The 19,025-nt window shown below is 31.8% G+C and overlaps 7 protein-coding genes across 10 annotated transcripts; 4 read left to right on the top strand and 3 right to left on the bottom strand.

Annotated features, from left to right (window-relative positions):
- The first annotated feature begins 1,065 nt into the window (after positions 1 to 1,065).
- Positions 1,066 to 5,358, top strand: LOC117161208 (uncharacterized). The gene is made up of 5 exons (XM_033342570.2): positions 1,066 to 1,782; positions 2,011 to 2,260; positions 4,084 to 4,332; positions 4,404 to 4,651; positions 4,741 to 5,358. The coding sequence occupies exons 1-5, from the start codon at positions 1,128 to 1,130 to the stop codon at positions 4,944 to 4,946; spliced, it is 1,608 nt and encodes a 535-aa protein (XP_033198461.1). The 5' UTR covers positions 1,066 to 1,127; the 3' UTR covers positions 4,947 to 5,358.
- A 75-nt stretch (positions 5,359 to 5,433) lies between these two features.
- CRIF (growth arrest and DNA damage-inducible proteins-interacting protein CRIF) lies at positions 5,434 to 6,532 on the bottom strand. The gene is made up of 2 exons (XM_033342575.2): positions 5,941 to 6,532; positions 5,434 to 5,863 (listed from the first exon to the last, which is right to left on the bottom strand). The coding sequence occupies exons 1-2, from the start codon at positions 6,384 to 6,386 to the stop codon at positions 5,521 to 5,523; spliced, it is 789 nt and encodes a 262-aa protein (XP_033198466.2). The 5' UTR covers positions 6,387 to 6,532; the 3' UTR covers positions 5,434 to 5,520.
- Positions 6,533 to 6,628: 96 nt separating this feature from the next.
- l(2)37Cg (RNA polymerases I and III subunit AC2 l(2)37Cg) lies at positions 6,629 to 7,304 on the top strand. The gene is made up of 3 exons (XM_033342578.2): positions 6,629 to 6,786; positions 6,883 to 6,980; positions 7,052 to 7,304. The coding sequence occupies exons 1-3, from the start codon at positions 6,769 to 6,771 to the stop codon at positions 7,260 to 7,262; spliced, it is 327 nt and encodes a 108-aa protein (XP_033198469.1). The 5' UTR covers positions 6,629 to 6,768; the 3' UTR covers positions 7,263 to 7,304.
- A 195-nt stretch (positions 7,305 to 7,499) lies between these two features.
- On the bottom strand, positions 7,500 to 8,849 carry RpS2 (ribosomal protein S2). Of its 2 annotated transcripts, XM_033342573.2 has the most exons (3): positions 8,778 to 8,849; positions 8,103 to 8,451; positions 7,500 to 8,017 (listed from the first exon to the last, which is right to left on the bottom strand). In XM_033342573.2, exons 2-3 carry the CDS (start codon positions 8,448 to 8,450, stop codon positions 7,523 to 7,525), a joined length of 843 nt encoding a protein of 280 aa, XP_033198464.1. In that variant the 5' UTR covers position 8,451; positions 8,778 to 8,849; the 3' UTR covers positions 7,500 to 7,522. The 2 variants fall into 2 exon arrangements, with proteins under 2 accessions (XP_033198464.1, XP_076481866.1); XM_076625751.1 differs by lacking the exon at positions 8,778 to 8,849 and having other exon boundaries at positions 8,103 to 8,462.
- A 25-nt stretch (positions 8,850 to 8,874) lies between these two features.
- Positions 8,875 to 13,905, top strand: LOC117161209 (testis-specific serine/threonine-protein kinase 3). Of its 3 annotated transcripts, none has more exons than XR_013060454.1 (6): positions 8,875 to 9,432; positions 9,628 to 9,931; positions 10,331 to 10,890; positions 10,977 to 11,066; positions 11,135 to 11,815; positions 12,457 to 13,905. XR_013060454.1 is itself a non-coding variant. In XM_076625750.1 (6 exons), the coding sequence occupies exons 2-6, from the start codon at positions 9,337 to 9,339 to the stop codon at positions 11,180 to 11,182; spliced, it is 1,098 nt and encodes a 365-aa protein (XP_076481865.1). In that variant the 5' UTR covers positions 8,875 to 9,149; positions 9,301 to 9,336; the 3' UTR covers positions 11,183 to 11,987. The 3 variants fall into 3 exon arrangements, 1 of the variants encoding a protein (XP_076481865.1); XR_013060455.1 differs by lacking the exon at positions 12,457 to 13,905 and having other exon boundaries at positions 11,135 to 11,306; positions 11,712 to 11,987; XM_076625750.1 differs by lacking the exon at positions 12,457 to 13,905 and having other exon boundaries at positions 8,875 to 9,149; positions 9,301 to 9,432; positions 11,135 to 11,987.
- Positions 11,469 to 18,998, bottom strand: LOC117161205 (uncharacterized). Its single transcript, XM_076625745.1, has 15 exons — positions 18,863 to 18,998; positions 18,669 to 18,791; positions 16,870 to 17,021; positions 15,857 to 16,801; positions 15,377 to 15,788; positions 14,860 to 15,302; positions 14,636 to 14,775; positions 14,293 to 14,555; positions 13,941 to 14,192; positions 13,512 to 13,855; positions 13,180 to 13,432; positions 12,860 to 13,094; positions 12,400 to 12,773; positions 11,927 to 12,217; positions 11,469 to 11,827 (listed from the first exon to the last, which is right to left on the bottom strand). The coding sequence occupies exons 1-15, from the start codon at positions 18,996 to 18,998 to the stop codon at positions 11,469 to 11,471; spliced, it is 4,722 nt and encodes a 1,573-aa protein (XP_076481860.1).
- LOC117161210 (RWD domain-containing protein 2A) lies at positions 17,392 to 18,555 on the top strand. Its single transcript, XM_033342572.2, has 3 exons — positions 17,392 to 17,620; positions 17,702 to 18,148; positions 18,241 to 18,555. The coding sequence occupies exons 1-3, from the start codon at positions 17,426 to 17,428 to the stop codon at positions 18,475 to 18,477; spliced, it is 879 nt and encodes a 292-aa protein (XP_033198463.1). The 5' UTR covers positions 17,392 to 17,425; the 3' UTR covers positions 18,478 to 18,555.
- Positions 18,999 to 19,025: the final 27 nt, after the last annotated feature.

The following is a 19,025-nucleotide window of genomic DNA, read 5'->3' on the forward strand; positions in this document are numbered from 1 at the left end:
AATCTTCATTGGGAGAATTAAGGTAAGTATAGGTGGATTCGATATTGTGGCCAATTTGGAGTATCATTATTTAACCCATTAAAGACCAAGCAGTAAAATACATGCATGTAAAAGTTGCGTAAATGCTATTAGAAGAACGTAAACAAAGTAGGTTATTGTTTTATCAGGTTACAAAACGTATATTAAAATAGTAGATACATTACAGAAGTTCATTACACAAATCGAAGGTACGATAAGAATTTCGCTTGAAAAAACTGATACATCATAGTGTTATAAAATACTTTAATTTTTTTTTTTAATTTTATGAAAGTATAAAATTTAGATAAAAGAAGAAATAATAACAAAATTAAAATATTCCATATTACAAAAGTATACAATGTAAATTCGATAAAATCTGCTAATGCAAATCAATTAAAAGAAATTACAAACGAAATGTATTAGCGTAACTATGATTCTCAATGGGTTATCTACGCTACTTTTATATTTTCGTGAATTCTATAGAGTTTTCACGAGACAGCTGGTTTGCGCCTAAACTTCATCTTTTAATTCAGTCGTCCTTAAGAAACAAATTCATTCAATTCGACATCGTATATAGCGAATACATTGAATGAATTTGTAAAAAGAGAAGAATGAATGAAATTTATCAAATTATCATTTTTCTTCAAGTTTGACACAGAATTGTAGAGACGTTGCTTAATACGCGGTTCTTCCATTTTCGTGATGCGTATCTAATACACGTATTTCGATAAATCGTTATAAATAAAATCACACGTACTAGCGAAAATGAGTGAGCTGTAACTGATACAAAAGCTAGAGTATGGAAAAGTATGGAAATTGGGTTTTGATAATATTGCCACTTGCCGAGAAACATTCCTGTTACTAGACTGCGGATTTTTATAGATTTGTGAAAAATTTGCAGGCGCAAAAATGCACATAGTGTATAATGTATAATGCAAAGATATATAAAATATTGAAAGAAGAGTATTTATTATAATATTTAACACATGAAACAAATTTCTATTCAGATTTCGCTTCTTTAGTGTTACGTTCATAAAAATTCGCAATTTACTTTCCTGGCACACCATGGCATTAGTATAAGAAATGAACTAAAACTTGCCTTCGACAGCATGATTGGGCCGTCCTCTGGCACGGGCGGTGTCCCTGAGCACGAGTTATCGGACAACCAGTCCCGTGTCGGGAAGAAACGCATCTTCGAGGATCTGGATATCGAGAGCTTCTGCGAGGAGGTCCAGAACGGTCACAAACGGTATCAGTACCAAGAAATCGAGGCTCCAATGGAAGTAGTCGCCTCCAACCAAGTAATAGGAGACACCGCGGCTCTATTCTCTCCGTTATCGGCCCAGGAAGCCGTCGACGAGTGTCCAGTCGCTCGATTGGAAGTACTTCTCGTGGACGGCACTAATTGCACCTGGACAACCGTCTCGGAGCTAGAATCCCAGCAAAACATTGTCGATATCGCGGCTTCACCTACCACATCCTCCTCGTCGTCCGAACACAGGCAAGAACAAGTGATCCAAGAGATCCAAATCGCGGAAACGAGCTATCCTATTGGCTCTGACTATTGGGAGCCAGTTGTTACCGTTCCATCGCCTAACATGCAACAGGGCAAGACCGATGCGTCTTCTAGTAGTCATCAGCAGCAACAATTTGATGATCAGGAGACTGGAAACCTTTCCTGGTTGCTGGATTTCAAGTTGGATCCGTTTATCGAGGCTGCTGACGAAAAGTCCACTGTACCTTCGCCCAAAGACGTTCACAGCGGTGTGCAGCTATTCAAGATATTGTCAAACCTTTATGTTTAATAGTTAATTACTTGATAAGTTTTCAAAGTCTATTACCTTCAAAACTAAGCTAAAAAATGAGAAACTTTTATTCTATACTTCTCACTTTTACACAGGAAATCGCGCCATGCTCGTTGTTCCTATGTATTTACAAAATTATTCATCAATATAGTTCGAAGAAACCATATGTTTCATATTTTTTACGCAGGGAATAAGACAAGGGTAAATGGACGTTCTTATGGGTCTACTTACGTGAACGACGTGAAAAGGAGTTACAACGAAAACGGATCGTCACATCAGGAGTCGAATCATAGTTACTCTAGCCTGGATAATAGAAATTTTGCGTCTTCCCGATGTAACGGCCCAAAGAAGCCGCCTTTCACGTACACAGAGCTTATCGAACACGCTCTCCGGGAAAGGGGAGAGCTCACGGTGTCAGCTATTTATCAGTGGATCTCGTGAGTACTTTCCAAGAGTATTTGAACCCCTCGGAAGCCACACTCGTCAATTCAATGAAAAAGAAAGTAGAAAAAAGGAATTATTATATATTCATTTTAGAATATATATATATATTCATTTTAATAGAACAATTTTCAGTAGACTTCGTATTTAAACCACTAGAACTTTGTATAGGTACTGAATTTATAAAATAATAATTAGTAATAATATGGTAATTAATAATTTAGGTATTTATGCAAATTCATATTTTTGAAAGCATGAATGGAACATAAATAGAATTTTCTTAATGAATATTTTCTTTGGATATCTTGCATCTTTTCCCATATCAAGTACATTTCATAAATCTTTCTACATTTAAATTTCCTAGAAACATTCATAGTCAAGACACTAATCTTTATTATCAGAATTATTTGTTGAAAACTATCTGTGATAAGCCTTGACCCAAATTCTCTATGAACACAAAATCCACAATGTTCTATTGAAATTAAGTTAAAATACGAGAATGGAGGATACGGAAAAGAATACGTAAAATTTTAACTAAATTCACAGACGTTAGAACTATAAGAATGAAATACAATTATGTACTAGATAAATATTGTAAGAGGAGGATTGAAAATGAGTTCAGGGGCTCGATTATCTATATTATCTATATTTGACAAACCTTCGATCGAACAGGTGAAAGCACAGAACCAGTAAATTGTGCACATTCGTGTTGGTGGAGAGTAGAGGGAGGGTTGAAACGAGCAAAAGAGCCGGTACCAGCTGGTACCACTGCGTAGCGAGGGCAGCGGTGCCAAGGGGTACCATCTAAGAACGCGACCCTCCCCGACCAGCTACCCCGCATCGACGCGGACCACGTTCTCGTAAATTCGTAGAAACTCGTTTCCTACATTTCCTACGGTTCGAAGGAAATGTATACCATATATACCGAATGTATTACATAGTACACTTAGGATGAATCACTTCCAGGCAGATGAATTCGATACTTACAAATCTACAAAATGACATTTTTATAGATACATTTGATCTTTTATTTTATTTTCTCCCTTTTGATTTCTCCTTTTTTACGTATTTAATGTATGTATTAATGGTATTGGTTATTTAATGAAGAGGATCAAAATGGTTTAATAAAATATAACTGATATATAAAATTCTCTTTACTGTATAGAACAATTAACAAATTTATTCTTTCTGAAAGAAATCAGTTGTTACTCTGGGTATTTTGCACTCATACTTTGGATAGCTTTTGATATTTTTAACTTATTTTTAGTAATTAGGTCACATATACCAAACAAATTTTCAAATTAAGTGATATTTCATATTATTTGAAACCAACCATAATGAAAATCAATAAAAATCTATAATGTAAAGGTGCATTGTTCTTTTTTTGTTTGCATAATCATTAGATACATGTATGTAGTTATTGGATCAGATAAAGTTACTATTTAAAGCCTTATGCTTGGGGCGTTTCAGCGGGTCTTTCGTCTTTTCCTAAAGACAGAGAATTAATTAGGGGAGTGTGTAACACTCCGTGACGTCGCCGCAAGCAGGTGAAGAAAATTGTTCTCGTGGGGTGAGCACGCTTGTCGACGTTGAACCGACAAGTGACAGGAACTATTTAAACGTCTGTCATTATGCAAATGTAGACATTCACATGATTATTTATTGCTCATTGAATAAGTGACAAAATTAGAATTTTTCTATATAGTAAATTCTATATTGTAAAACAATTTTTCTAAAATTTATCAACTCCCGCCTAACTTACTTATTTTTGTTTACTATATTTGGAAAATTAATAAATTATTTTTCTTATTATATCTAGAGAACACTTTCCCTATTACAAAAGCAACGATGACCGTTGGAAAAATTCTGTGCGGCACAATCTCTCCATAAATCCCCACTTCAGGAAGGGATCAAAGGCACCGCATGGAGCTGGTCACTTATGGGCCATTGCGAATCGCTCAGGAGATCCTAGACCTAGACAATCCATTAACAATTTTAACGCTAATTCTTCCATAAAGCAAATGAGCAAGAACACTCTTGAAGTTGAAAATCTGAGAAAGAACATCAGGTAATTAATCACTGTTTAGATAAAAAATTTATGATGGAATGTTTATTTACTTTAACCACTTACATTTTCAGTGAAATGAATTCAATAGATGAAGTAGAAGCGGCAACTGCCAGCATTACACAACAGTCTTCAGAAGAAGAGGCTGATAATGTAGTGAATTCTGTGACGCTAGAACACTGTGCTGAAGAAATCCTTAGTGGTATCAAGAAGGAAGTAGAGGTACAATATCTTGTACCTATGATAGTCTCCAACAATGAACATGAATCAACCCAATCCAATCAACAAACACAGGAGCTTCATTATCCTGTGAAAGAGAGTGGTAATCGAATTAATTAAACAGTGAAGCTTTTATGAATAAGAGTTCAACTTTGAATGTTATTGATTAAGTTGGCAAATATATCTTTGTAGATTTCCTTAACCCAGTATCAAAGGAAGTGGTTGCAGAAGAATGTGGACTTATCAGTGAAGGTTATCTAGTCACAGATCTAAATCCTACTACTTTGGGCCTGAACATGGTTGAACCAGAAATCATTACACCTGAAAATCTTTTTGGAGAGGAGTTAAGTTTCCAGTTCTATGAATTGTCATCTCCATCGCAAATTCAATCTGCCTGACATATGGGGAAAAACAAGTTGCGATTAATTGTAATTGACGAGCTGCACGTACAAAATAATCAGGACTGCGATCAAGTGGAAAACGGAGAAGATATTCATAGTGGTATCGATGAAAAGGAATTTCAAGAATCAATGGTTGAAAGCTGATTTTTTTCGAAAGTGCTACAGCAAGTCTCATATGATGATCAGAGCAAAAATGGTTATTACATTCCTTTGAAGATTCTCGAAACCTATGAGTGAGCAAAGTTGAATGAAATGCAGCATATTATTGCTCCAATTGTGCCTGGATATGTGTCTTATCGAGTCATTTAATACTACATATTAGTATAGTTTTCTTTTAGCCCTTACAAAATAATATGTACCGTTTTTTGTATTAGTAAAAGAAAATACAATATTTACTACGAGCTGTAAATATTATTATTCTTTTAAACTCTGATTACTTTGAAAATTTTATATACGGAGAAGTAGGAATTTAACTAACAATGAATGTTTGTAAAGTGTTCATTTTACTATGTAGAAATTATTTTACAATACAACACGTTTTCATCAAACTGTCTGTTTCGTAGGTATTTAATTATTTTTGTTGAGAATCTGTTTCATCTTCATCTTCCTCTGCTTTATTACTTTCAGATTCTCTAAGCAATCGTTCTGCTATTTTCTTTTCTCTCTCCAATGCCTTTGCTTTCTTCAGTTCCTTCTTTAACTTTTTCTCATCTTTTTCTGCCATAGTCACTGCCTCTGTTAGTTTTGTTGTGGACATAGTTCCTTGAGCTATCAATTGACGTCTAATCTCTTCAATCTTACGTTCCCTTCGCTCTTTAGCTTCCAATTCTACCTTCTGCTTTTGAGCTATTTTTTCTTGTACCTGAGCTATTAATTGCTTCATAGTGGCCATTTTCTTTTCTATTTCCGCTTGCCTATAGAAAGATATATATTTAGACATTTATTGCTATATTATAGTATATATATATATAATGTTACTATTTTTACATACTTAGCTAACAATGCTTCTTCTTCCATTTTCTTTTTTTCTTTAATCTGTTGTAATCTTTCTTGAATATTTAGTGGATGTGCAAGACTTTCATATTCTTTCATGTCTTCTACTTCTTCAGGAGTAGGCCAAGCCAACCCTGCAGATTCTCCTAAAGCTTCCATTCCATTCCTTCCTAATATTCGTTTCTTGTATTTGACTGTCTCATGAAACCAATCTTGTGGTGTATTGTAAGGCTTTTTCCCTAACAATATATTCCTATGTGCTTCTGTAAGTCTTGATTTATTTCTCTTTCTTTCTAACTCAGCATAATCTTTCTCTTCTATAAGGATAGGTTCCTCCTCAGCGGATTCAATAATTTTATTTTCCTTTGAAAAGAAATATCTTGGACCAATATTTTGAAATCTTAACTTCAATGGTCCATTGAAAATTAGCTGTTTTATAGACATTTTTTGCCCTCCTTTTGTTTATTTTCGCGTTGTTTATTATATTAATAACGCAGAATTATTAACAACTTTGGAATTAAGTAATGAAAAATGTTTCCCTTATTTAACTAAATCATCGAACTATATTGTTCTTTGCAATTAATGAAAGTTATAATTAATATTTCTTATTAAGATCATTAAATCTATCTTGCAATACACTAAGTGAATATGAACATAAAGTAAATAGGTTATGTCAAGTTATGTATCTAACATTATGTCAGGTTAGGCTATGTAGTATAACAACGTCTGTATGTTCAACGAGTTTGTGACGATGTTGATGATACTGTGAATTTAATATTATAATAATATAATATATTTTACAATAATTAGTTTAATAGTTGATAAAATGGGTCGATTAGCAGAGGTACGATATTTATTAATATTAAATTATATAGATTATATGTTTTGCAATGTAAAATATAAAACATAACCTATTATCGATACTTTATTTTATATACAGGTGGTTAGCGAACAATCATCCGAGAAATGTAAAACTTTTGTATTCATGGGTGAAGGTTATACTTTGGGAAATTCCTTAGTAGCAGTAATCTCGCAAAAGTACGCCGCATTAATTAGAACGTAAGTTCAACCATAAATAGACCATTAATTATTAATCATCTTTATTACAGTCCTGATGTGGAGTTTTGTGCTTGTTTCGTCAATCATCCAGCAGAAGGAAACATATACTTGAGGATCCAAGCGAAAAACGGAAAAGCTATAGACATACTAAGAAAAGGATTACAAGATTTTGAAAAGATTTGTGATCACACTATAGAAACTTTCAACAATGCTTATGAACAGTTTAAGACTTCTAGAGATATGTTTGTAGATAGTACATAGAGTAGTATTTTTTACAGAAATATATAATTTATTTGATTTTTACTTTATAATTATTATTATTTATGAATATTAATATTTAACTAGATAATATTTTACAATATTTTTTTATATTACATGTGTGTTCTGTAAATTTTTGCATCTTTATATACCATAAGTGCATAAACATTTACCAGTCTACCTACAAAATATGGTATATAATAAAAATAGGAAAGGAAAGGGAAAATGACCAGAATTAGGTAATTTATATGGAAGTTTATTTCTTAGGCAACCTCAGCAGGCCTCTGTCTGCCCACAACTCTGTGGCTTTTTGACAAATAGTCTGCGAACTCTTGATAAGGAGCTTTCCTTAGCGCCTGATCGTGCCAGAGATCTGGTGTTAAGTAGGCATAGGTTTTGGCAATAGCTGCATAGGTAGCTTTTGCAAAATTACCAAGAGTACAAGTAGATCCTCTGGCCGAGGTATAGCAGTCCTCTATACCAGCCATCTGTAATAATTTCTTAGGCACAGGCGCTGATACGATACCTGTACCCCTCGGTGCTGGAATTAAACGCACCTGAACCGATCCACACTTGCCAGTAACTTTACAGGGTACAGTGTGAGGATCACCAATCTTGTTTCCCCAATAACCACGACGTACTGGCACAACTGAAAGCTTAGCCAGTATGATAGCTCCACGAATGGCAGTGGCCACTTCCTTAGAGCATTTTACACCTAGGCCAATGTGGCCTTTATAATCCCCAATAGCTACGAAAGCCTATAAAATGGGAAATTACTAATATCATCTCTAGTGATAATCATACTAGATCAACATTTGAGAAGTTATGCCTATATAAAGTTACCTTGAAACGAGTACGCTGTCCAGCTCTGGTTTGTTTCTGTACTGGCATGATTTTCAGTACTTCATCTTTCAATTCAACTCCAAGGAATTTGTCAATGATCTCATATTCTTTGATAGGCAAGGAAAAGAGATAGATGTGTTCTAAGGATTCTATTCTTCCATCTCTAACAAGGCGTCCAAGTTTAGTTACTGGGATCCATTCTTTGCTATCTTCTTTACCACGTCCACGACCACGACCTCGACCTCTGCCTCCACGGCCTCTACCTCTTGGACCTCCACGGTCACCTCCTCCACGAGAACCAAACCCTCCACGAAAACCTCCACGCGCGGCTGGAGCAGTGTCCGCCATTCTGTTTGACATTGACAAAAGAAATAAGATTTATAGATTATTAAGTGAAAAACTAAATAATTAAATAATGTATTTAATAAAATAGTTAGGTTAGGCTTGGATTATGTTTTTGAACGGTAGAAATATTTTATTCGTTAGGGGGCAGTACCACACTGACCCCAAAACGCGTGTCTCTGATGACTAGTAGATTGATATTTTAAATACAAAATTTAATTTTTACAATATTTATTAAAATTATAGGATTTTTTATATTTATAAAAGTAACAAAAACGTGTTTTATAGAGAATCGAATAATGAAAATGAAAAAATTATTCGTAGCATACTTACGTTCCTCCTCTCTCCTGAGTTACAGGAGAAAGTCCATCACCTCTCTCACATTCACGAAGTCGAATAAGTCGATATATCTCGATTAGATGCTACATCCGATATTTAAATATACATTTCAATAAAACACGAACTCTTAATGTTTTCATTTAACTAATTTTTTAATTAACTTTTTATCTCTTTGGTATCCTTTAATTTTTTAAAAATTCATTTTCTTAATGTTTGAAGTAATATAAATACATATAAAGTAGGCCATGAATTCTGTCATCGTGTTTTACATCGAGCATGATATTTAATTAGGCAAAATGGTTAAATGACTTTGATATTTTCATAGCTAGAACTCTATTCCACTGCAATCTTGATTGTTAAATAAAAGTAAGCGGAAAAACAATTTTAAATTACTATAAGATGTATAAGAGCTTTTATACAATATTATAATAGTTCTGTTTTTTTAATTACATTTATAAAATTATGAATTTGCATATAAATCTGCAGTCTACTAATCAGTTATGAATTATTATAACAGGATCAGTAGGATGTCACTTGTGGATCGCGAAATCTCATGACGAGTTTGAGTCAGACGTCATCCGAGGAGGCAGTTTTATTAGCACGCGGTTATAAATTTCTAAAAAAGCTGGGAGAAGGTGCTTACGCGAAGGTTAATTAAGCATCTCGCAAATTATTAAGATAATAAAACGATACGGTAAACGATTTACAAAAGAGGGGTATAATTCAAATTTATTCCTCCCATCGGTCGGTAACATCGTTTTCTTTACTTGGACTTATCAAATATATGCACATTTTTTACAATCTTTCTTTGATTAACATAAAATTTGTATTTGTTTAATCGTAGGTGTATCTGGCGGAGTATAAACCAGAATCAGATCCAGAAAGGAATAGTACTTTGGCTTGCAAAGTGATAGACACCGGGCTAGCGCCGAAAGATTTCGTCCGAAAGTTTCTTCCCCGGGAGCTCGACATCCTGGTGAAATTGAATCATCCTCACGTGGTGCATGTACATAGTATATTCCAAAGACGTACAAAATATTTCATATTTATGCGTTACGCTGAGAATGGCGATCTCTTGGAGTTTATACTGAAGAATGGTGCGGTTGCAGAGGGACAGGCGCGTGTATGGTTTCGACAACTTGCTCTTGGTAACACCGATATCTCTTTAAATCAGAGACCATATCTGTTATGACTTAAATTTAAGAAGTTATAGTATAAGAATTCATATTTTAGTTTAAATGATTTCTCTCACAAATAATCATAGTAAATTTAATATTTTTTAAGATTAACATTCTCTTTTTGTTATTGGTAACTATTGATCAGGAGAGTCTTAATCATCTATAATAACTATTTATAGAGCCAGAACATTTAAAGTTTGATTTTTTAATAAATGTATTTTTTGGAAGATTTTTAAGAACTAGAACTTTTAAAAACAATTACTATTTCGGTCCCTGCTTTAAATACAGTACATGATGAAATAAATAAGATCAGGAGAATTATTAAAAATCATGACTATTCTATATTAAAAAACTCTATCTTTGCTTCAGGTCTTCAATATTTACACGAAATGGAGATTGCCCACAGAGACATAAAATGCGAGAATGTTCTACTAACGTCAAATTTCAATGTCAAGCTTGCGGATTTCGGATTTGCTCGCTACGTGATAGATAATCGAGGTAAACGCGTTCTGAGCGATACTTATTGCGGTTCTCTATCGTACGCTGCCCCAGAGATCCTTCGTGCTTCCCCGTACAATCCAAAGATCGCGGATCTCTGGTCCCTTGGTGTCATCCTCTACATTCTTTTAAACAAATCGATGCCCTTTGACGACACTGATATCAAACGTCTGTACGAACAACAAACAAATCGCAAATGGAAGTTCCGAAGTAAAATCGCAGAAACCTTAAGCGAACAAGTAAAGAAGCTAGTGACTCGTCTTTTGGAACCTGATGTCTCGAAACGCTGGAAACTGGATCAGACATTGCACAGTGAATGGATTGCAATGGATCCTAGACTTCTGGTACTCACACCAGCTGAACAGACTGCTCTTAACAACGCAATGCAGGAGAGGAAGAAAATCGAAGAGAAATTCTCTGCGAAAGATCCTGTGAGACTGAAGGATTATTTTTTTATCACTACACTGCGGATGTATATGCAATTTAATTCTTTTTTATTAAAATATTTGTTTTTTAGAAATTGTTCAAAGTGGAGGAAAAGAAGAAAACGAACAACACGGCTAATGCGAAACCTGAAGAGGTCACCGTGATTAAGAAAGCTGCCAGAGTTTGTATTTTATTTTATTCTTTTTATTTTCTTTTGAAGAAATATATATAATAATTTCTGCTGCTTAGGTAACAATGTCTTCTGTAGCTGCTGGACCCATATTTAAACGCTCTTAGCGTTCAGGAGTATACGTATGTTGAGCTTTATATGAATCTCCATGACCATAAACCATCAAGTTGCTGTCAGGAGAATTTTTCTACACCTTCATACATCTTGAACAGTTTTATACACCTCTTAAAGGTTCTATTTTATTAGTTTCCTTCATACTGAATAACAATAATCACACATCATTCATTGTACATTGAGACACCCAAATATTAGGAAAATAATATTTAATATACTTTTGTTTAAATTTCTCAGTTACATATCAGAGATAATGCAAGAAAATTAATTTAACAATCTTCAATTTCCTATGTATCGTGCTTTCATTAAAGTTGTATTATTTTTTGAAGTACATTGCACATAGAAATTATGTTCATCAACGAACGTTTCTACTTTTTCTTTGAGGGGAATTCCAATAATATTTCTAGGACTTGCTAGTCCTTCAAGATCCCATACACCATCTGATAGTAATAACAAAAGCTGATTATTTGGAGATGTACTTATTTCAAACACGTCCGTGACTGGCAAAACATATTCTTGCAGATCTTCCCATGGCTGATAACGTAAGACTAAAGTCTGTGTGGTCAGTCGTAGAATGATCCACAAGGTATCTATCCTTGGCTCCGCAAATGCTTCCATTATTCTTGGTATGTGTAGTTCTACAAATTATGAAAGTATTTACATAAACATTCGTAGTCTACTTATTGAATATTAAAGCATTTCAATAAAATAGAAACATCAAATGAACTTGGACAAACCTTTTGAATGAACAAGTTCGTTCTTTATATTACTAAATAAAGATATGGATACAGAATCAAAGTTTACAAATACAATAAGTTCTTTTTCGTCCATGACAATTAATTTTTTGACATGAAAGTCACTGTCGTTTGTTTGATATGTTAATACAGTGCCGTTCAGTGCAGATTTACTAAAACAATGCGAGGAAGAGTTTGTAGATTTACATTGTACTGGCTGAATAATTTCAGATTTATTAGAAGCAACAATGGTGTCTTCTACAACTTCCAATTTATTTATATAAACAGCTCGATCTATAATGATAAAATATTTAAGTATTAATAATAATAATTAAAGTTACCTGTTGTTTAAGGAGGGTATACCACTTTATTTCGAAAAATTGAAAAGATTCTTTTTATATAGTTTTAAGTTTGATATGCATAAAATATTGTGGTGTGCCCTCTTAAAAGTTAAAAAGAAAAAGTAAAAGAAATACTTTGTAAAGCTGTATTAATGGTTTCGGCTGCCTCTAAAAATATCTTCATTTTTTCAGCAATGGGTAAAACACTCAAATAACTTGTGTAAAAGTTCTTCAACTCCGCTCCTCCATAAGTATCTTTAACTATAAGATCTCCATGAATATGTAAGCTGTTTTGAAATTCAATTTCTGTTTTTATTGTTTGAAGATGATTATTCTTCTTTAATTGATGATCTACTAGCTCAGTCAAATTCACATCATTTATTAAACCACTAACAATGAGCTCAGATGCATTAATAGAACCTTGAAACTTTTTCTGACCATAAATTCTTTGGTTCGTAGATTTTGTTAATACTTCTTCTATAGTATTTCCCATTACAGTTCCAGACACCCTAATTAATAATAATGAATAATAACAGTTGAATATTAATTTTAGTTAAACCAGTTTAATGGTAAATAGATTAATTTTATTAATTACTCTATATCGCTAAACGTAGCAGTGATAAATGTTTTTTGTCCCTTTATGATTGCATGTTTCTTCAACTTCGTCAAAGCATTAGCAGCCCATTTATCAAAGTTGTAACCATTCAAATTCTCTGCAGCTAAACGTATGACTGTTTTCTTTCCAGTTACAATATTTTCTCTCGAATCGTATCTCATAACATCCTTCTTAAGATCCAGTTTGTTAATCGTATGTTTTGCACTCAAGTTTCCTAAATTTTTCATATATTGTAAAATTTGTTTCAAAAATATTTTACAAGAATCCTTTATTTTATCTCACAATTTTATTATTATTACCTAAGACCTTTAATGTATGGAATGTCCATTTTGCCTTCACTTGTTGGTCTTTATCCTTTAGCAAAGAATTCTCAAATATATCATTGAGATCTGATAGTGAAGATTTTAGTCTTGAAACATTTGAACCCACAATAAAAGGAACTTCAATATTATTCAAAGACACAGGGTATGATATTTCCTGTAACTTGGTTTTGCTTAAAACACGTTTTGAAATGTTTTTCCACATTTCAATATTTAATGTACTTATTTCATTCTAAAAGTGATTATTATTTTAATAATGATTTGTCCTATAATGTTATAACAAAATATTTATATGATAATTCATTGCTCACATCTAAAATAACATTTCCATTTATCACTATATTTTCAAAATGCAAATTCTTTCCATAAAGTGTTGTAACATTTGTTGTCAACCAAATTTCTGTAAACAGTTTTTCTAGTCTAATATTATTTACATTTGTTATTGCTGGTTCAAGTGGAAATCGTGCAGATCCGTTAATAAAGATATTAACTGGAGTCTCATCTTCAGCAATTTTAAAAGAATATGGTAAATTTATTGCATTTGCTTCTATATTACCAGAAATTCTCTTTTTATGCAAATTAAGATCTTTCTCTGTGTCTATCAAATGAAATGGAAGATGAGAAGCATGTATATGATTCGTACTAAAATCGCTACCTAAAACAAAGTACTATTAATAAATTGAATAAAAAACGTTATATCGTTAATTAATTTTTATTAATTTTTATTAATTATAACTTACGAAATATTATATTTTGCAAAGATTTCATATCGGTGAGCCTTATAGCATTATCCAAGAAATCAGTCATATTAATATTATTAATGTAATCTACATAAACATGTTGTTCTAATATTAGATTTTTAATTATCTTGTTATCTAATTCTATATAAAATCGAACAGGTAATCTGAGAGTATTTGTTTTCAAGTTTGTTGCTTCTATAGAGGTATTGAGAATATTAGGTTCAATCCATGAATTCACAAGCCTCTTCAATTCTGTATAATTAAAAAAGAATTGATAAATTTACAAATTGTATCAAATAAGATAAGAAGTATCAAATAGAAATATAATATTTAAAAAATTATCTTATTTTACCTGTTAAATTCAAATTATTCAGTTGCGTTGTAAATATATTTTTTGTGGTGAGATTATGATAATACAGTTTCTCAGACAAAATAGATTTGAAAACTACTGCGAAATTATCAATGAAATAATCTTCACCCAAGTTCCCGACAATTTGTGAACTATTTAATTTTTTTACAGCAATGATATCCGCTATTAACGTTGTAGTTTTAATTTCAGGTGCAATAACAGAGGTGGCACATAATGTTGAATCCTCTAAAAATAAATCTTGCTTCCTTTAAATAAAGAAAATATTGCTTAAATATATTTGTTTTGTATTAATTCTTTTACTAATGCAAATATTAAATAAACTTACTCTGATTTTAATTTATTGTAAGAGAACTTTGTTATCTCTACATTTTGGTGAAAATGTTTATTTCCTGATATAATACTAATATTTTGGAAATTCACAGTAATCCATTTTTTAAAGCCATACACAGTGATATTGCTCCATTTCTAGAATAAAACTCAATTACTTCTGTTACTTGCTATATCACAATATATTTACAAAATTAAATATGTAGGAAATATTATACTTGCCATTTTTTCACTTGAAAGGATTAAGGACACTGATATATTATCGTGTAAAGATATTGCATTTGACAAGGTACTTTTGATTGACCCTGTCTTACTAGCAATTAAGTCTGTAGATGTTAAATTATCAATCTTGACATTTTCTAAATTGAAATTGTTATATAAAATCATGGGCTCACTAACGAATATTGTAGGTGACAATCTTTTCCATTTTCCTTCTATTTTTCCCCTTAAATCATCAATATTTTTTATTTTTAGTTTAGGTGTTTTGATTGAACCAGTAACTGTTGAGAATGAGCCATTTAATGGCAATAAAATCCCTCCTGTTGTTAAATTCAATTCTTTAACTTTCATCTCTTTTATTGTTACATCTTGCTTTGTTAAGAATGTGGCAATATTTAATGGCATAAAAGCATTTGTTGCCTTCATGTTAGTAAAAATATGCTTTCCTGAAATAAAGATTTCATAAATTATTTTCTATAGTTAAACAGTTAATTAAGAAATGAAAGTCAGAATGTATTACCAGAAACTAGTTGATCACCAGTTACTTTCAAAGCATTTTCCTGTAAATAACCTAAAGTTATTCCATTAATTAATTCAGAAACTATAATGTCTTCTATTGGAAGACTTAAGAGAGGACATTTCCAGTTGCTTAGTTCTTCTATACTTAATTCATCAAAATTTAATTCTTGATTTGTCTTTATTGACATTACTAACTTGGTCAAGAAATTCATATTCTCCTTAACATTCAATCGATTGATTTTACACTTTGTTTTACAATTCACTTGAATTGTTTTTGCATGTAGTGAAGAAATAGTTTTAATTTTGGGATGCCACTTGTTACTAATATCAACCTTTTGTGCTTGAAATCTAAAGGTCAGTTTCTTATATTGCTTATATAAATCTTTTAATTGTTGTAAGTTGTGTCTGTTTATCTGCAAAGGTAATAAAAATATTAAATTGGTTTGGCTTAATTTAGTTTGTTAAAGATGCAATATCTTACATTATGAACATAAAGCTGATCAATATGACCACTTAAAATTGTGATAGGATCCTTTGGCATTGGAATTTCTTTCATTGCTCTCTGAATTCTATTCTTGGCATTAATGTTCCATACTCTTATTTCTTCTTGTAAATTCTTATTAGATTTCTTTTTAATCCATAATGGTTGTTTCAATGTCCATTTATTATCTTTGCTTCTCATTAGTAATAATTCTTCATTATATAGTATTACTCGACGAAATTGACTGATTCCAGATAATTTTGCATTTAATTCTATGAATCTCCAGCCATTATATTGATAGGCTACTATAGTGTCTTTATGTAAAGTTAAGAGTATAATTGCTTTCCTTGAAATAACTGGTAATATAAAATTACCAGAAGAAATTTGTTGAAATGGTATAAAACGATCGTGTATTTCCTTATAAATAACAGTGAAAGACTCTGTTGATAGAGTTAGATAGTGTTCTGTGAAATGGCCTTCTGTTAATTGAAAGTAAGAGACATCTTCACTCAATGGCAATTTTTGTACCATTACAAATTTATTGGTTCTTAAGGAATACTTAAAAATCAATGTAGAAGAACCAGTCACTGCTAAATACATAAATCCTTTACTTTGGAATGGAATTAATTTCTTAGAACCAACATCAATGACCTGTATCAGATCAAAGTAATTATCAAACCAGATGTAAATTGAAATGTTTGAATGAGAAACTGTGCCTAAATGCAACCGATTCATTCCATTCCAAATTGTTAGATGATTTATATCATTCAACTCAAAATCATGAACTGGCTGCAGATAATAGTTGTTTAGGACTTTGGTGAAACTTAAAATAACAGATCCATTTTGATTTTGGATAATGAGAAGCGCTCCATATGGACAACTATTTACAAATATTTGTTTTCCATTTATCACAGGATAAGAGATTGTGTCATAAAAAACGTCATTCTGAAATGAAAACTAATTTATAAAATTCAACATTTCACTTTGATTTTATAAAAATAATAGAATGTTACATTTATCTGGTAGAAGGATACTTTGGAAATATCTAAAACTACAGCAAACCAGATTGTTTCAAATTCATTTTGAAGAGAAAAGAACTTAATGTCTTGAACATTTACGAAATTGAGTCGATTAAGATCATGAAACCCAGTGAGTACATTAATACCTGTAAAAATTAATATTGAAATTTAAATTTAAATTTAAATTCGATTTAACAAACGATTTAGTTATCGATTTGGTGATTCGATTCGATTTTTGTTTATCGATTCAAATCACGGCGCTGTCTTACTAACTGGCCAATGTTGTGTACAGGTTAAGTGGCCGTCGCTATCCCCATCAGTTCTTAAAAGTATCAGTATAGAGGATTCGTGGTAATTGTGATATAGACCTTCCCTTGATAATTGACCAGGATCACCGATTGAATGACTTGCGGTCAATTACCAAAGCAATAACACACGTGTGTTATTATCTCACTGAGTCTTCGATAACCTTAACGTTATTTATTTTTTTTTTCTATTTAAATTAGAAATAACTTTAACGTGTACATCCATATGTGTTTTAACGGGCAATATGTCAACATACGAAGAAATAAAAGAAAATTTAACAACTCAGGTTTGCGAACTGGAAACATTGCAGTCTATTTATCCAAAAGAATTAAGGATTACAAATCATGGAGTGTTGGCTGATATTAACGAATTCATCAAGAATCCGATGCAGGAACTGCCTCGGAGATTGGAATATTCCATTGAAATTCCATTGGACAATGTAAGTTTGAAACAAACATTTTTATCAATATAATATATCAGTAGAATGTCTGCTAAAAATCTGGTATTTAATCATTCACAGGGATCTATAGAATTATTGATTAGTCTATCATCTAATTATCCTAAAGAAAAGCCTGAGGTTTATGCGAGGAGCTCTTTTCTGAACCGAACTCAACAATTGCTATTAAACCAGACACTGAGCGATATTCTCGAACATCAAGAAGAAAATGAGCCTTGCATTCAAGTATTAGTATTGTGGCTGCAAGATAATGGCGAAAATTTCCTTACAAATTCCAACAGAAATCTAGACAAAGAACTCACTCCTAAGCACAGGAAGAAAGATCAAAAGAATTTAACAGATTTTACCAGATATTGGATTTATAGTCATCATATATATAGTAAATATAAAAGAAAGAAGATTGTCGATTTGGCAGAAGAAAATTCCCTTACGGGTTTCTGTCTGGCAGGAAAGCCTGGAGTAATTTGTATAGAAGGTGCCTTTGAAGACTGCAACTATTGTTGGCAAAAAGTACCAATTTTTTTAATCTAAATAAACAAGAAACTCTTTTTTTGTATTTTCATAAGTATAGAAAACTAAATTTTATATTTTGAAAATTTTAGATCAAATCTATGAATTGGCAGAAAATACTGTTAAGACTGATAGAAGAGGAGAAAGATTGTAAAGATATGATGGATGTAATGCGTAAATTTAAAGATTTTCAAGAAATATTCTTTACTACTTCAGGACGTCATAATGATATGAACCAAGTATTAAAGTATTTAATAGAACACAAATCTCAACATGTGTTTCAGGAATTGTTTGATGTTGAAGTTAAATGTAATGAACTGGCAAATTGATAGTATGATTAATGATTGACAGTAGATATCTGTCATGACTTTAACAATCTTGTACAAATAAATTGATAAATAATTTGAATAATTAACAGTAGATATCTACCATGACTTTAACAATGTTGTTAAACAAATAAATATATTTGTAGAGAAAAAATATACTTGTTATTTTTCAATTATTTTTAATAAATACTTACCTTCTCCAGAATTCTCCTGTAATTCTCTTTTATGGCGGATAGAAATTATTTTCGATGTGTTTTTAATGTGTTCCGTAATTTTTGTATTAATTTCAGTTAATGTATTATTTAAATTTTTCGACGCTAAAAATTAGATTTCGAAATATAATATATAAATAACATTTAACTTCATTTTATCATTAGAAATTTCATACCATAATCTAGCTTCAATTCTCCAAAGAAATTTGATGTATCTTTAAGTACAGCATTTAATGCATAATTTTTTTCGGTATATTCGTGACATTTCACGGTGTTGATTAATACTAAAATAAGGAAAAACTTTAATATCATATTTCCACACTCGTTACTTAGAATGTT

Source organism: Bombus vancouverensis, chromosome 16 (genome assembly GCF_051014615.1).
Source record: "Bombus vancouverensis nearcticus chromosome 16, iyBomVanc1_principal, whole genome shotgun sequence".
Lineage (NCBI taxonomy): Eukaryota > Metazoa > Arthropoda > Insecta > Hymenoptera > Apidae > Bombus > Bombus vancouverensis.

Coding starts and splice junctions, on each gene's coding strand:
- LOC117161208 (XM_033342570.2), top strand. CDS start 1,128: ATGATTGGGCCGTCCTCTGGCACGGGCGGTGTCCCTGAGCACGAGTTA. Junction 4,333..4,403: donor AATCTGAGAAAGAACATCAG/GTAATTAATCAC, acceptor TTACATTTTCAG/TGAAATGAATTCAATAGATG. Junction 4,652..4,740: donor TTATCCTGTGAAAGAGAGTG/GTAATCGAATTA, acceptor ATATCTTTGTAG/ATTTCCTTAACCCAGTATCA.
- CRIF (XM_033342575.2), bottom strand. CDS start 6,386: ATGTCTATAAAACAGCTAATTTTCAATGGACCATTGAAGTTAAGATTT. Junction 5,864..5,940: donor GAAGAAGCATTGTTAGCTAA/GTATGTAAAAAT, acceptor ATCTTTCTATAG/GCAAGCGGAAATAGAAAAGA.
- RpS2 (XM_076625751.1), bottom strand. CDS start 8,462: ATGTCAAACAGAATGGCGGACACTGCTCCAGCCGCGCGTGGAGGTTTT. Junction 8,018..8,102: donor GACAGCGTACTCGTTTCAAG/GTAACTTTATAT, acceptor CCCATTTTATAG/GCTTTCGTAGCTATTGGGGA.
- LOC117161209 (XM_076625750.1), top strand. CDS start 9,337: ATGACGAGTTTGAGTCAGACGTCATCCGAGGAGGCAGTTTTATTAGCA. Junction 9,433..9,627: donor GAGAAGGTGCTTACGCGAAG/GTTAATTAAGCA, acceptor GTTTAATCGTAG/GTGTATCTGGCGGAGTATAA. Junction 9,932..10,330: donor GTTTCGACAACTTGCTCTTG/GTAACACCGATA, acceptor TCTTTGCTTCAG/GTCTTCAATATTTACACGAA.
- LOC117161210 (XM_033342572.2), top strand. CDS start 17,426: ATGTCAACATACGAAGAAATAAAAGAAAATTTAACAACTCAGGTTTGC. Junction 17,621..17,701: donor TTGAAATTCCATTGGACAAT/GTAAGTTTGAAA, acceptor AATCATTCACAG/GGATCTATAGAATTATTGAT. Junction 18,149..18,240: donor GCAACTATTGTTGGCAAAAA/GTACCAATTTTT, acceptor TGAAAATTTTAG/ATCAAATCTATGAATTGGCA.
- LOC117161205 (XM_076625745.1), bottom strand. CDS start 18,998: ATGATATTAAAGTTTTTCCTTATTTTAGTATTAATCAACACCGTGAAA. Junction 17,022..18,668: donor ACAGGAGAATTCTGGAGAAG/GTAAGTATTTAT, acceptor TAATTTTTACAG/GTATTAATGTACTCACTGGG. Junction 14,193..14,292: donor GAATAATTTGAATTTAACAG/GTAAAATAAGAT, acceptor TTAATTATACAG/AATTGAAGAGGCTTGTGAAT.